The 13,451-nt window shown below is 38.4% G+C and overlaps 1 protein-coding gene across 6 annotated transcripts in view; it reads left to right on the forward strand.

Moving 5' to 3' along the window:
- The first annotated feature begins 3,100 nt into the window (after positions 1-3,100).
- The window catches only part of LOC121375852 (amino acid transporter AVT3B-like), a 43,552-nt gene continuing 33,201 nt past the window's right edge, over positions 3,101-13,451 (forward strand). For all 6 annotated transcript variants that reach the window (XR_005958362.1, XR_005958363.1, XM_041503521.1 and 3 more), the window contains exons 1-3: positions 3,101-3,315; positions 9,250-9,299; positions 12,862-13,054. Coding sequence is in view for 4 of the 6 variants with exons in the window: in XM_041503521.1 (XP_041359455.1) it covers positions 3,196-3,315; positions 9,250-9,299; positions 12,862-13,054 (363 nt within the window). In the remaining 2 variants the exon portion in view is untranslated. The remainder of the gene's footprint in view (positions 3,316-9,249; positions 9,300-12,861; positions 13,055-13,451) is intronic.

Here is a 13,451-nt window from a genome sequence, read left to right on the forward strand (position 1 = left end):
CGTGCAGTGGTTGTGCGTTGACGTAGAGCCATATTGGTGATGTAGCGGTCCTCTCTATTTGTAGTGCTTCGGGGTCTTCGACGATTTCGAACAGAATTCGTTGCTTGGTACCGTTGCCACAGTCGGCCAACGACACTCTGACTGACACCAAGTCTCAGAGCAACATTTCTTTGCGTATTGCCATCCTGAAGCCAAGCAATAGCCCTTCCTCGATTTTCGATAGTCAGTTGAAGTCGTACTTGTCGAATTTGGAGTGTGCACCGTACACGAACGCAAGCTCCAATTATACGGAAATTCAGCATTGGGAACATGGAATACACGTGCAAAGCGTGCAAATGAAGCGCTTTGTGAAAAAGCAAGTTATGGGCACTTAGCAGACCTTTCGCTTTCGCCCTAATTTACGTGCAAATGTAAGCATGTTTTCGCCATTAGAACTAGTCGACAGTGTCAATGACAGTGGATTTTAATTCATTTATGGGTTGCTTAGACCCACTTTCGTCAAAATGGAACAATACCATGCGTGACATTATGGTCTAGCTAATATAATTGACATTCAGAAAATAATGCCGAAAATATCGTCTGACCCTTAAATTCTTTTGAGTAGTATATATATGAAGATATCTACCAGTGGCGGATCCAGAAAATCCTCCTTTTTTTTCCTTCTTTTTTCCGTTTTTCTTTTCTTTTCTAATCTTTTTTTCTTCCTTTTGGGGGGGGTGGGGGTGGGGTGGGGTGGGGTGGGGGGGGTGGGGGTGGGGTGGGGTGGAGGGGTGGGGGGGGTGGGGGTGGGGTGGGGTGGGGGGGTGGGGGGGGGTGTCGACGTGCTCTTTTCCGAAGAAGAGATTCCTCGAATTCTCCAAAATAACAAAATACAACTGTCGCAAAATGTATGGGTGTATGCACCCCCCCTCCCCCAGATCCGCCACTGTATACTGTAATTATATTTTTAAAAAATTTCATGTAATACTTGAGATCCGTTTGATCCTATCACTTTTTTTATCTCCAAGGGGCGGGACGTAGCCCAGTGGTAAAGCGTTCGCTTAATGGGCGATCGGTTTGGGATCAATCCCAGTCGGTGGGCCCAATGGGCTATTTCTCGTTCCAGCTAGTGCACCACAACTGGTATATCAAAGGCCGTGGTATGTACTATCCTGTCTGTGGGGTGGTGCATATAAAAGATCTCTTGCTACTAATGAAAAACTGTAGCGGGTTTCCTCTCTATGACTGTCAAAAATTACCATATGTTTGACATCCAATAGCCGATGATTAATAAATCAATGTGCTCTAGTGGTGTCGTTAAACAAAACAAACTTCGTTCTTTTTTTTCTGTTTCGAATCTGCCGTAATAGGTCAGTCAATCTACGACTTTACCCACCACAAATTGCAAGATTTTTAAAGTGACGTTTTTTTTAAACCTTGGACCCACCTAAGTAACATAGTAAAATTCTACTCAAAAATAATGAGTGGAATATTGTTTATTTTCAGTTTCTAAATGTATTATTGTGTACCTTTTTGTAGTAGATTTGACCATATTTATAAAACATGCTTAATAACAGGCCTTATGGTATTTGGTATTTAAAAAATGGAAACTCTTTTGATTTTACATAATTCATGGTTGCTGAATCCAAAAATAAATGTTGCCAACTGATCTTTTGATTATTTATCTTTACAAATTCAAGATGGCCACCAAATATATACAAAAACAATCATGCAATGCAAACCAATACTGCGACAACTGCAGCGCTTGTTGGCACAACCCCCTTTGCAAGAACACCTCACAAGTTTAAGAAGAGACTCTGGTGCTGCGGCCAAGTCTGAATGTATGGGGATCATCCTCCCATCAGATATTTTCCAACCCCATTCAGTTTGTGTCCTTTCCTTTCTTGAACCTGGTGAAACACACGGAGACTATGGTATTTGGTAGCTGAGGATGTGGGTGGAAGAACACGTGGGTGAAGTGAAGATTTGGTTACAGCTAGTATTTGGAAGAGCAATTGCAGTGACCCAAGCAGAGGTACACAATGATACATTTAGAAACTGAAAATAAACAATGTTCCACTCATTATTTTTGAGTAGAATTTTACTATGTTACTTAGGTGGGTCCAAGGTTTAAAAAAAACGTCACTTTAAAAATCTTGCAATTTGTGGTGGGTTAGGCAATTTTTTGTGTTAGATTGACTGGCCTATAACCGCAAACCCACTTTACTCAGTAGCAAGTATTATATCAGCTTGACCAGCCTGTAACCATGCAGGCAACACAGTGTTACAAAGTACGTTTACGTTTGTAATACATTTTCATTTAACAGTAAATTAGTTTTACATTGTATACTTGTTAGTTATTACCGCAAGTACAGAGAACATAGTTTTATTGTTAATAGTTGCACATTGTACTATTAAAAATTATTAATACTTTGGCGTGTTTGTTTTTTTTTTTTTTGTTGTTTTTGTTTTTAGGTTGTTTTTATATTTTATGATTATTATTTTTTTAATGTAATAAATCCAGAAACAATGAGGTTATGACTGACTGTGTAATGGATTGACAACATAGGCGTACGGACTCCCATTTTTGTAAGGGGCCAAGCCGATTTTTGCCCAAATTCAACGAAAATGCCCGAATCTGTATAACAACATTTATTTGTATTAGCAATACTGCCACACAGCTAAAATTTAATTTGGTTGCAAACGAATCACTAAAAATATTTTTACATGGATTACAACCAATATTGTGGGTAAAATTATCGAAATATATCATGATATGGTGAATATGGTTCAGGCCAGCTAATTTTCCCCTAGTTCATCAAGATAAATGTCTCCGGCACGATATTTATTATTGTGATGTTTATATCGGAGGTCCAGTAAATGTCAAAATGTAAAAAACCCGGACCGTAGATGTTTACCTTGGTGAACAAATTTCCCCTAGAATTTCTCTATCGTTTTGCTCGAATTTGATGATTTTCTCCCCGCCCCCTGTCTCGTATGCTTATGATTGACAACAATTTGGCATATGAGAAAAGTTGCATCTGTTACCAACCAGCTGTTTCATCGATAGATTATAAATAGAGTTGTTGCCCTTAGACAGACGTCAGAGGGCTTTTTGCGTTCCACGTTTGACAATCCGTAGACGACAACAATTGAACAACCAACCAATGTTATAGCATATTTGGAGTATAAACATTACACAAGTCGCAGCCAGACATGGCAGGAGGAGGGGGTTCGAGTGTTGGGGGTTTGAAACATCCCGTAAAGATATTTGCGAACATCTTCATATCGTTTATTGGAGCTGGTGTACTTGGTCTGCCATACGCATTCAAAGAGGTAAGTTTAAGTTGATGGTAACCCCCTCCAGAAAACCCCTGGTTTTGTAATACGGCAAGAGTTCCGGATTTCCCCCCAGTTATATATATACAGGGGTGCAGAAATGGAAAATGTTTAACTAGCCTGTGTCAGACCAGAACCAACTACAATTTACTAGCCTGCCAGATTTCTACTAGCCCACCAGAATTTCTACTAACCCGCCAGTCTATAGAACAATATATTATTAACAATATTATAATATACAGTGTCTTCACTTTAAATTATATATAGATATGACAAAACATAATTAAGAACATTTGGTAAGTGATTAACATCATGTGGCAAACCAAATCAAAAAGACAGGTAGACAGTCGGACTGGTATTTGCATTTTTTAACTTGTCCGTCAGAATTTTTACTCGCATTTGACATTCAGCTTCACTACCACCCTATGACACCCTATGACAGTCATTGGAACTTTGTTAATTAACCACACACTCGGCTACATGTAGTGATCTAACGATGACAATCTGATTAAAATTAGCTCTAACAGCATTGCGTGGACTCCCATGTCCAGGTGATATTTCATCTATAAATAACAATTTAAATATCAACCAATTACACTTTGCCTTTTATAGCGTTATTGGGGAGCATACACATTCTAAAAATATCAGGTGAGACTGTTTATGCAATAGGCAAACTTGTTGGTCTATTTCAACATTGAAAAAACGGGGGGAAATGCAGTAATAAACTCTGGATTGTATACTAGTATAAACAGATTTTATGGCTATACTATCACGTTTTTTTTTCCGTCTTGAAACAAATTTTATATTAAAATTAGTTTCCGGTATACTTCATAATTCACCCGAATCATTTCGTATACCCTTGGCGTAATCCCATATGTTTTCAAATTCTTTTCAAATTACTGGCATGATTTTGCAAGTAAGGTTTTGATTGGTCGAATAAAAGGTCAACTGGACATGAGCTCCAACGGGCTGCTGTTAGATCCACGTGTAATAGTGGAGCTAATTTTAATTAGATTGCTAATGATGATCGATTATGATAACAAAAATTGTTCGGTTTGGCTCTGCCAATGTGATGATCGATTAGAAAAATACACAATTGTATGTGTGGGGAAATGTTAAAGGGACATTCCGAAGTTTGCTGCATTGTATCAACATTGAATAAACGGGGGGAAATGCAGTAATAAACTCTGGATTGTATACTAGTATAAACAGATTTTATGGCTATACTATCACGGTTTTTTTTTCCATCTTGAAACAAATTTTATATTAAAATTAGTTTCCGGTATACTTCATAATTCACCCGAATCATTTCGTATACCCTTGGCATAATCCCATATGTTTTCAAATTCTTTTCAAATTACTGGCATGATTTTGCAAGTAAGGTTTTGATTGGTCGAATAAAAGGTCAACTGGACATGAGCTCCAACGGGCTGCTGTTAGATCCACGTGTAATAGTGGAGCTAATTTTAATTAGATTGCTAATGATGATCGATTATGATAACAAAAATTGTTCGGTTTGGCTCTGCCAATGTGATGATCGATTAGAAAAATACACAATTGTATGTGTGGGGAAATGTTAAAGGGACATTCCCAAGTTTGCTGCATTGTAAGATGTTGCCGACTAATAAAATATTTCTATGATTAAACTTACATATTAAATATATTTTCTTGTTTAGAATATCAGTGTCTGTATATTCAATGTGTTTTTGGTCATCTTAATATTTGTAAGACGCCCAAACTGGATTTTGTCTTCAAATAATTTCGTACGTATGAAACCCCCCCCACATTTTAGGAAATAAAATGAAATTTAACCTAGTACAAATATTAGAACTATTAGAAACATGTTTGAAATACAGCCACTAATATTTTTCATATGTAATTACAATCATTAAAAAGTCTCATAAAAAAATTGCAGCACAGTTTAATTGTAATTGTTACTCCAGTTTACATGATGAAATTGATGTAAATATGTTGGGAATTGTTTTCATGTATATATATATCTAAAAAAAAAAAAATTGTTATCAAAGGTAAAAATTGTGTTTATTAGGTCTATGTTGGTGAACACAACAATAGGTGCACAGTGTTTTTCATTTAAATCCTTCTTATGTTCATATTTAATTCTAACCAAATGTGTACTTTGTTACACAAGTTGTGGAGCACTGGCTGGAATGATAAATAGCCCAATGGTTCCAACAATGGAGCACTGGCTGGAATGATAAATAGCCCAATAGCTAGGTCCAACAATGGAGCACTGGCTGGAATGATAAATAGCCCAATAGCTAGGTCCAACAATGGAGCACTGGCTGGAATGATAAATAGCCCAATAGCTAGGTCCAACAATGGAGCACTGGCTGGAATGATAAATAGCCCAATAGCTAGGTCCAACAATGGAGCACTGGCTGGAATGATAAATAGCCCAATAGGTCCAACAATGGAGTACTGGCTAGAACGATAAATAGCCCAATAGGTCCAACAATGGAGCACTGGCTAGAACGATAAATAGCCCAATAGGTCCAACAATGGAGCACTGGCTAGAACGATAAATAGCCCAATAAGTCCAACAATGGAGCACTGGCTGGAACGATAAATAGCCCAATAGCTAGGCCCAACAATGGAGCACTGGCTGGAACGATAAATAGCCCAATAGGTCCAACAATGGGATCGATCCTAGACTGACCGAGCATAAAGCAAGAGCTTTACCACTGGGCTATGTTCCATCTTCACAAAGGTGTGTGAGTGCACACTTCAATTTGTTTGTGAAACTCACTTATAGTTATACCCATCCCCCCAAAACTCAGATCTTAGATAAGCCTTTATAGTAGGCCAATGCAGGCCACAGGATTTTAAATTTTATGGGAAACTCTTTTTTAGGTTCTGTGCCCTTTATTATCGAAACACACCAGAAACTGTTTTTTGGTAATGTTGGCATTGGGAACCGGCCTCGGTGGCGTCGTGGTTAGCCATCAGTCTACAAGCTGGTAGGTACTGGGTTCTGATCCCAGTCGAGGCATGGGATTTTTAATCCAGATACCAACTCCAAACCCTGTGTGAGTGCTCCGCATGGCTCAATGGGTAGGTGTAAACCACTTGCACCGACCATTGATCCATAACTGGTTCAACAAAGGCCATGGTTTGTGCTATCCTGCCTGTGGGAAGTGCAAATAAAAGATCCCTTGCTGCTAATCGGAAAGAGTAGCCCATGTAGTGGCGACAGCGGGTTTCCTCTCAAGTCTGTGTGGTCCTTAACCATATGTGTGACGCCATATAACCGTAAATTAAATGTGTTGAGTGTGTCGTGAAATAAAACATTTCTTTCTTTCTTTTGTTGGCATTGGTTAATTATGTAACATGATAATGGGTAACAAAACTTTCGGTTCCCTGATGTTGCCGATACACTACCGACACATCACCAGAAAGATTAATTATTTCTGTGAAATGCAAAGAACTGCAATGCTGCAAAAATTTAGACTTTGTGAGACACTAGTCAGAACTGAAAATAACCCCAGTGGGTCATTGACTGGATGCAATACATCCAGGTTGTAATGTTTCAGTGAGTATAATTGAAACATTGAATAAATAAATAGTACATGGTAAATGATAGCTTTAGGTAAAAGCTGTACATTCTGTGATTTAAAAAAAAAATTGTCTAGTAAAACTATTATATAGAACGAAAATGAAAAGCTCTCTATTACAGTGAAACCTCTCAAAACAGGACCCTCTGTAAACCGGAAATCCCTCAAAACCGGACATTTTTCACGGTCCTTTTTTAAAAATCAGTAAACAACAAAACTTCTCTAAATCGGATTATCCGATACCTCTTAAACCAGACATTTTACATGGTCCCAAGGGTATCCAGTTCAGAGGGGTTCACTGTATATATTTAGTTATAATTTAATTTTCATTATAGTCGCAGACCCAGGGCTCACGTGAGGTCATAATCATAGAGCGAAGTCACTTCTTTCTCAAACTTTAGAGAGAGCGAAGTTTTTAACAACAGGGAGATTTGAATTTTTAATCCAAAAAATAGAATACGCAAAAAGAAGTTATCTTAGTACAGGTGCAACTTTTACAATCTGTATTTTATTTATTTATTTATTTTTTACCGTCTGTACTGCTCATTGATGGATATGTGCTCATTATGTTTGTTTTTTAAATCGCCTTTCCACATGTCGCCTTCTTTAGAAATAATTAAATGTAATTGAAAAGCACTAATTTAACCATTTAGAATTCATTCTCCCACAAGTTCGTCTTGTCATTTCATTTAATACCTACTCCATGCAGAGTATTGTCCTAGCAGATTAATCTATCACGGTCAAGCTTAGATTACCCAGAGGCAATTAAATGCGTTCTACCGTCAGTTTCTTAATTAATACACTGCGGTTTTGTCAGTCTGAATGGGTACTAATATCCATGAAGGTGTGAAAATTGCTTATTTGCTGCACCTTGTCACTGTTGTTTACAATAAAAAAATGTTTTAAAGAATTTACAGTGGCCGCTTAACACGGGCATTTTAGCGACTTGGGGATCCAATGTAAGTGGCCGCTGGGTGTGTAGGACAGATCACCGCTTATTATGAGTGCATATACCGTAAATTACTATTGACATTACTATTTTATAATTTCAACATCTGGATTTTTTTGGTTGAATTTATTCACAAAGTCTACATAAAACTAGTTAATTACTCCACCTTTTTTTTCACTTGGAGGTCTGCTGCTCCAAATGAATATTTTTTGTTCAATGTATTTTCCAGAGGATCATAACCCAAACTCCCTTAAAAATGCTATGGTCATTATCTAGATCCCCACCCTTGTACAATTTCCAGCACATTCGCCTGACAATATGCTTCAACAGTCAGTAACACCATTAGGCCAAGTATTAGTGCCAGACACAGGTGTTGTCTGAGCTAGACCGTCTGTCTGTGAGCCTGTCGCATGATTTTGTGGCACCAAAATCTCTTCAAACTCTCAGACACTTCACACTTAATTATTATCTATGAATAGGTGTTCATCAAGTTATTCACCATTCATCCATGATTGTGTACATTGCAAGTGATAGCTATTTTTGAAAAGGTGACACAAGTTTCACCTTACAGTGACTAGCACAGGGAAGTCAGGCTGGTCAGAGCGAAGTTTGGGCTCACTTCACCCGGTCGTGTGAGCCCTGAGACCTTAGTTTGAACCCGTAAAAATAGACACTAAGTTTGGTTAATCTACAAACCAGCAACAGTGCAGAAAGTTTTAATAGTTCAACAAGAGTCTGTGACATTGTAACAGGGAAAATAAAAATAGATAAAGACTTGTCTTCATAGCCATTACTTCTCAAAGGTACATGCATTTGTAGAATTATAAATGTGCATTACAAAACCCAGGATGACCATAAACACATCGGATGTATGGAAATGGATCTTCTAAACAATACAATATTTTTAAGTAATGCCTAATTTCAGTTTTAAAATCAAAAGCGGCTTTAATATAGTAGTTTTTAAAACATACATCGTAGAGTTTTAAAAACTAGGGCCCGTTACTTTTTTAAGTAATAATAATTGTCTCTTTTCTTTTGTTGTGTATTCAGAAATTTGCTGCAGGTACATGTTCACACACAGAATATTTGACTGCATTCATTCATTCATTCATTTCAACTTATTTTTGTGCTTATATCCAATTAAGGTTCAAGCACGCTATCATGGGCACACACCTCAGCTATCTGGGCTGTTTGGCCAGGACAGTGGGTTAGTTGTTACTTGTTAGTGGTTAGTGAGAGAGACAAGGGTGTAGTGGCCTTACACCTACCCATTGAGTTGTTAAAACTCACTCAGGGTGGCAGCCGGTACCAGGCTGTGAACCCTGTACCTACCAGCCTTGTGTCCGATGACTTAACCATGACGCCACCGAGGTCGGTATATTTGACTGTTATATTTTTGTATTTATATAGGCTGGAATCATTGAAGGAACCTTGGTGATGACCGGTGTTGGTATTATAAGGTATGTGGATTAATATTCTGTACATGTATGTATATATATAGCTCTTACAGATACACATTCCAGGGGTGGATCAAGAAAATAGTTTACATGGGGACTAATGAGAAAAGAACACATGGAGCAACTCATCAAAAGGGCATACCAGTGTGTGTGTGGGAGGGGGGGAGGGGGGGAACTGGAGATTAAAAGAGGGGAAAAGGGCAATTGAATATTTTTAGTGGGGTTAACTGTTAGTCCCCTGGGGCGGGACATAGCCCAGTGGTAAAGTGTTCGCTTGATGTGTGGTCGGTCTAGGATCAATCCCCGTCAGAGGACCCATAGGGCTATTTCACGTTCCAGCCAGTGCTCCACAACTGGTGTAACAAAGGTCATGGTCTGTAGGATGGTGCATATAAAAGATCCCTTGATGCTAATCGAAAAGAGTAGCCCATGAAGTGGCGACAGCGGGTTTCCTCTCTCTCTCAATATCTGTGTGGTCCTTAACCATATGTCTTGACGCCATATAACCGTCAATAAAATGTGTTGAGTGCGTAGTTAAATAAAACATTTTCTTCATTCCTTGTTAATCCCCTGGTCCCAGCCAGTACACCATGACTGGTATATCAAAGGCCATGGTATATGCTATCCTGTCTGTGGTGCATATAAAAGATCCCTTGCTGCTAATTGAAAAGAGTAGCCCATGCATGAAGTGGCGACAGCAGGTTTCCTCTCTAAGACTATACGTCAAAATTACCAAATGTTTGACATAAAAGAGCCAATGATTAATAAATCAATGTACTCTAGTGGTGTCGTTAAACAAAACAAACTTCATGACACACCCTCAACTTAATTACATTGTGGATTTGCTGGCATGCTGCATGCTGTAATTAGTTTGATATCACACAAAGGTTCAGTCAATGACCATTGATGTCATTCCAGCACATACACGAAAAGGTTATGTCAATGCTATAGTGGGCTGGTAGTGGGTGCCACTTCCTTCCTTTTGATCAAGTAATTAGCTGTGCTTGTGTAAGGTCAGGAATCTTTTAGTAATGATGGGGTGGGTGGGATGTAGCCTAGTGATAAAGAGCTTGTCTGATGCCTGGTCGGTCTAGGATCAATCCCCATCGGTGGACCCGTTGGCCTATTTCTCTTTCCAGTCAATGCATCACAACTGGTATATATATATATATATATCAAAGACCATGGTAGGTGCTATCCTGTCTGTGGGTTGGTGCATATAAAAGATCCTTTGCTACTAATGGAAAAGTCTGGCGGGCTTCCTCTCTAAGACTATGTAAAAATCACCAAATGTTTGACATCCATTAGCCGATGATTAATAAATCAATGTGCTCTAGTGGTGTCATTAAACAAAACAAACTTTAACTTAAATGATCTATGCCATCATACAACATTACACTAATGTTTCGTAATGCTCCCTCCCATTAAAAACCTGTAGATCCACACCTAGATTTGCATTCCAGTAACAGTTCCCAGCTAGAAGGAGTTAACAGCAGTGTGGAAGTATCAGAGGTGGGTGGGGGGCAGGGACTTGCCCCCCCCCCCCATATATATATGTGCCTCTTTCTTCTGGCTTTAAAAAATATTCATTGTGTTGTCCTTTTCATAAGTTGGTGTGTGTGTGTGTGTGTGTGTGTGTGTGCCCTTTTCCTGAATGCACACAAGGGTATACAGCCACTACACAGCATTTGAAATAAGCACTTGCAATAGAAATAGAAATGTCCACAGCAAAAAATGTTCTGCAATGGATTAAAAGCTGTTGCAATTTCCACAGTAGTTCCAATTATCACAGATAATTGCTGCAGTTGGATAAGCACAGTGTACTTCAAATGAGCCACAATAGGTGTTCAGTGAACAAGTGAAAATTACTTTTATAACAATAACCATTATTATGGAAAATGAAAATATTGGTGATAAAAGTAGATTTGTAGATTTACATATCTGGTGGACAAATGGAAAATTCTGCTTATTTCTATTACTGCTACAATGACTAAACTTGATTTGGGACGGGATGTAGCCCAGTGGTAAAGCGCTCGTTCAAAGCACAGTCGGTCTGGGATCGATCCCCGTTGGTGGGCCCATTAGGTTATACTCGTTCCAGCCAGTGCACCACAACTGGCATATTAAAGGCTGTGGTATGTACTACCTTGTCTGTGGGATGGTACATATAAAAGATCCTTGCTGCTAATCGAAAAGAGTAGCCTATGAAGTGACGACAGTGGGTTTCCTCTTTCAATATCTGTGTGGTCCTTAAAGGAGAGGACAATTAAGGCATTTGGCCTGGTATGCATATTCAACGATATATAATGCACATTATTGCTTAATATCAATACGTATAATCATATAGTTAATTAATAAAACGGTTAAATGTGACAGCTATTATATATAACGGGTGCAGCCATTTTGTACCATCTCAGTGAGTACGCCCTCAGACGAGCTGGTGGTTACGTAATACTTAACACGTAAAGTCAGGAATGAGCCTTAGAACTAGAGAAACACAATCTACCTGGTTTTTGCGGGATGATAAATAGTCATACATTGCAATGTTCTGTAATAATACACATCCCAGTAAGCCAGCAATAAGTATATCCAGCACTATATATATTATTTTTCAATACAAAATAAAATAACATTGTCAAAGTGGCTACACAACAAGTCGAAACAATTAACAATGTTTTGCCCATGCATTAACCTACGTACTGAAATGATACACGGAGTATTTTCTTAGTTAATTGGTCTATGCTGTTAGTTGCTTCTACCTGTGATTCCTGATTGGCAGGTGTGTATTTGATTGGTAACCAGACGAGCCAATTAATTGATGCTGTCTAGACACAAAAATACATACCGGTATTGTGGAATATTACCTGTCGCCCCTAAAATTGTAATGGACATGGTTTATTACTGTAAATAGTTATGTAAAACTATTGGCTAAGTAGACTTTTCCATCTAAAACCACAGAACTGACCAATTACGTAGTCCCAAAGAAAAGAAAATTATCACTTGGGTATCGTGGGTTGTCGTTTTTGCTCCAACGTAGCATATCAATAGGCCTAATAGTGTACATTTTTCCTTTGGATTATTAAACAGAGAAAAATACTATAACCCCATTTTGTTCCGTTAATGCAACTTGAAATATATTTAGTTAAATAGTTTATTATATTATTATGTAATTTATGCTGTTTTACAAGTCAGGTTGATCAAAGAGAAGTGCCTTGTCGAAAATTACTGCTTTTGTTTACACTGTACATACAGGAGATGGTCAGGAGTTGACGTCACTTCGCCCCAAGCTATCCCACCGGACGTCACAAAAATGAAACAAAATGGCTGCCCCCAGTTAGCAGGAATAATCACAGTTTTTTATTAACTCTAAAATTATGCGTTTTTCATTTGCTAAAGTGTCAGTATGTGTTGGTGGTCCGGGTATGCATCTTTCCAACACATAAGGCTCTTGTTTGATTTGACCCTACCTTTAACCATATGTCTGACGACATACATGTATAACTGTAAATAAAATGTGTAAAAAAAAACAACTTGATTTTGACTACATGTGGTTGGCTTATTTCAGCATCAAAGCTATGCTCCTGTTAATCGAGTGCAAGTACAGAATTCTGGAAAATCAAGGTTCCAAGTCTAGTTACAGCAGAATGAGGGAAGAAGATGATGGGCTGAAGACAGCAGGCTCAAAGGACGAATTACAAGATCTGATGAGAGGGGAAGAACACCTCGTCATTCGGGTTAAAGATCCTCCCCTTTCCAAGGTAACACCCATACAATTTAGGTCACATACCACCAAATATTTTGTTGTAACATTTATTATTTAAAGGGACTGTCCTAAGTTTTCTGTCAACATAAGTCATTTCTGACTAATAAGCGTTTTTAATGACTAAAATGACACTTTTGATAAATGTTCTTGTTTAGAACATCAGCGTCTTATATCTGTGTGTTTGTAATTGTCCTAGTTTTTGTAGTAACTTATTAGTCCCTTACCGGTCCAGCCAGAGGGGACTATACATGTAGGTTTCACTTCTGTCTGTCTACCTGTCCCCTATCAGTTCAACCAGAGTGGACTATTGGTTTCATCTCCATCTGTCTGTCTGTCTGTCTGTCTGTCTGCCTGTCCCCTATCAGTCCAACCAGAGTGGACTATTGGTTTCA

The sequence above is a fragment of the Gigantopelta aegis genome, chromosome 6 (genome assembly GCF_016097555.1).
Source record: "Gigantopelta aegis isolate Gae_Host chromosome 6, Gae_host_genome, whole genome shotgun sequence".
Taxonomy (NCBI): Eukaryota; Metazoa; Mollusca; class Gastropoda; order Neomphalida; family Peltospiridae; genus Gigantopelta; species Gigantopelta aegis.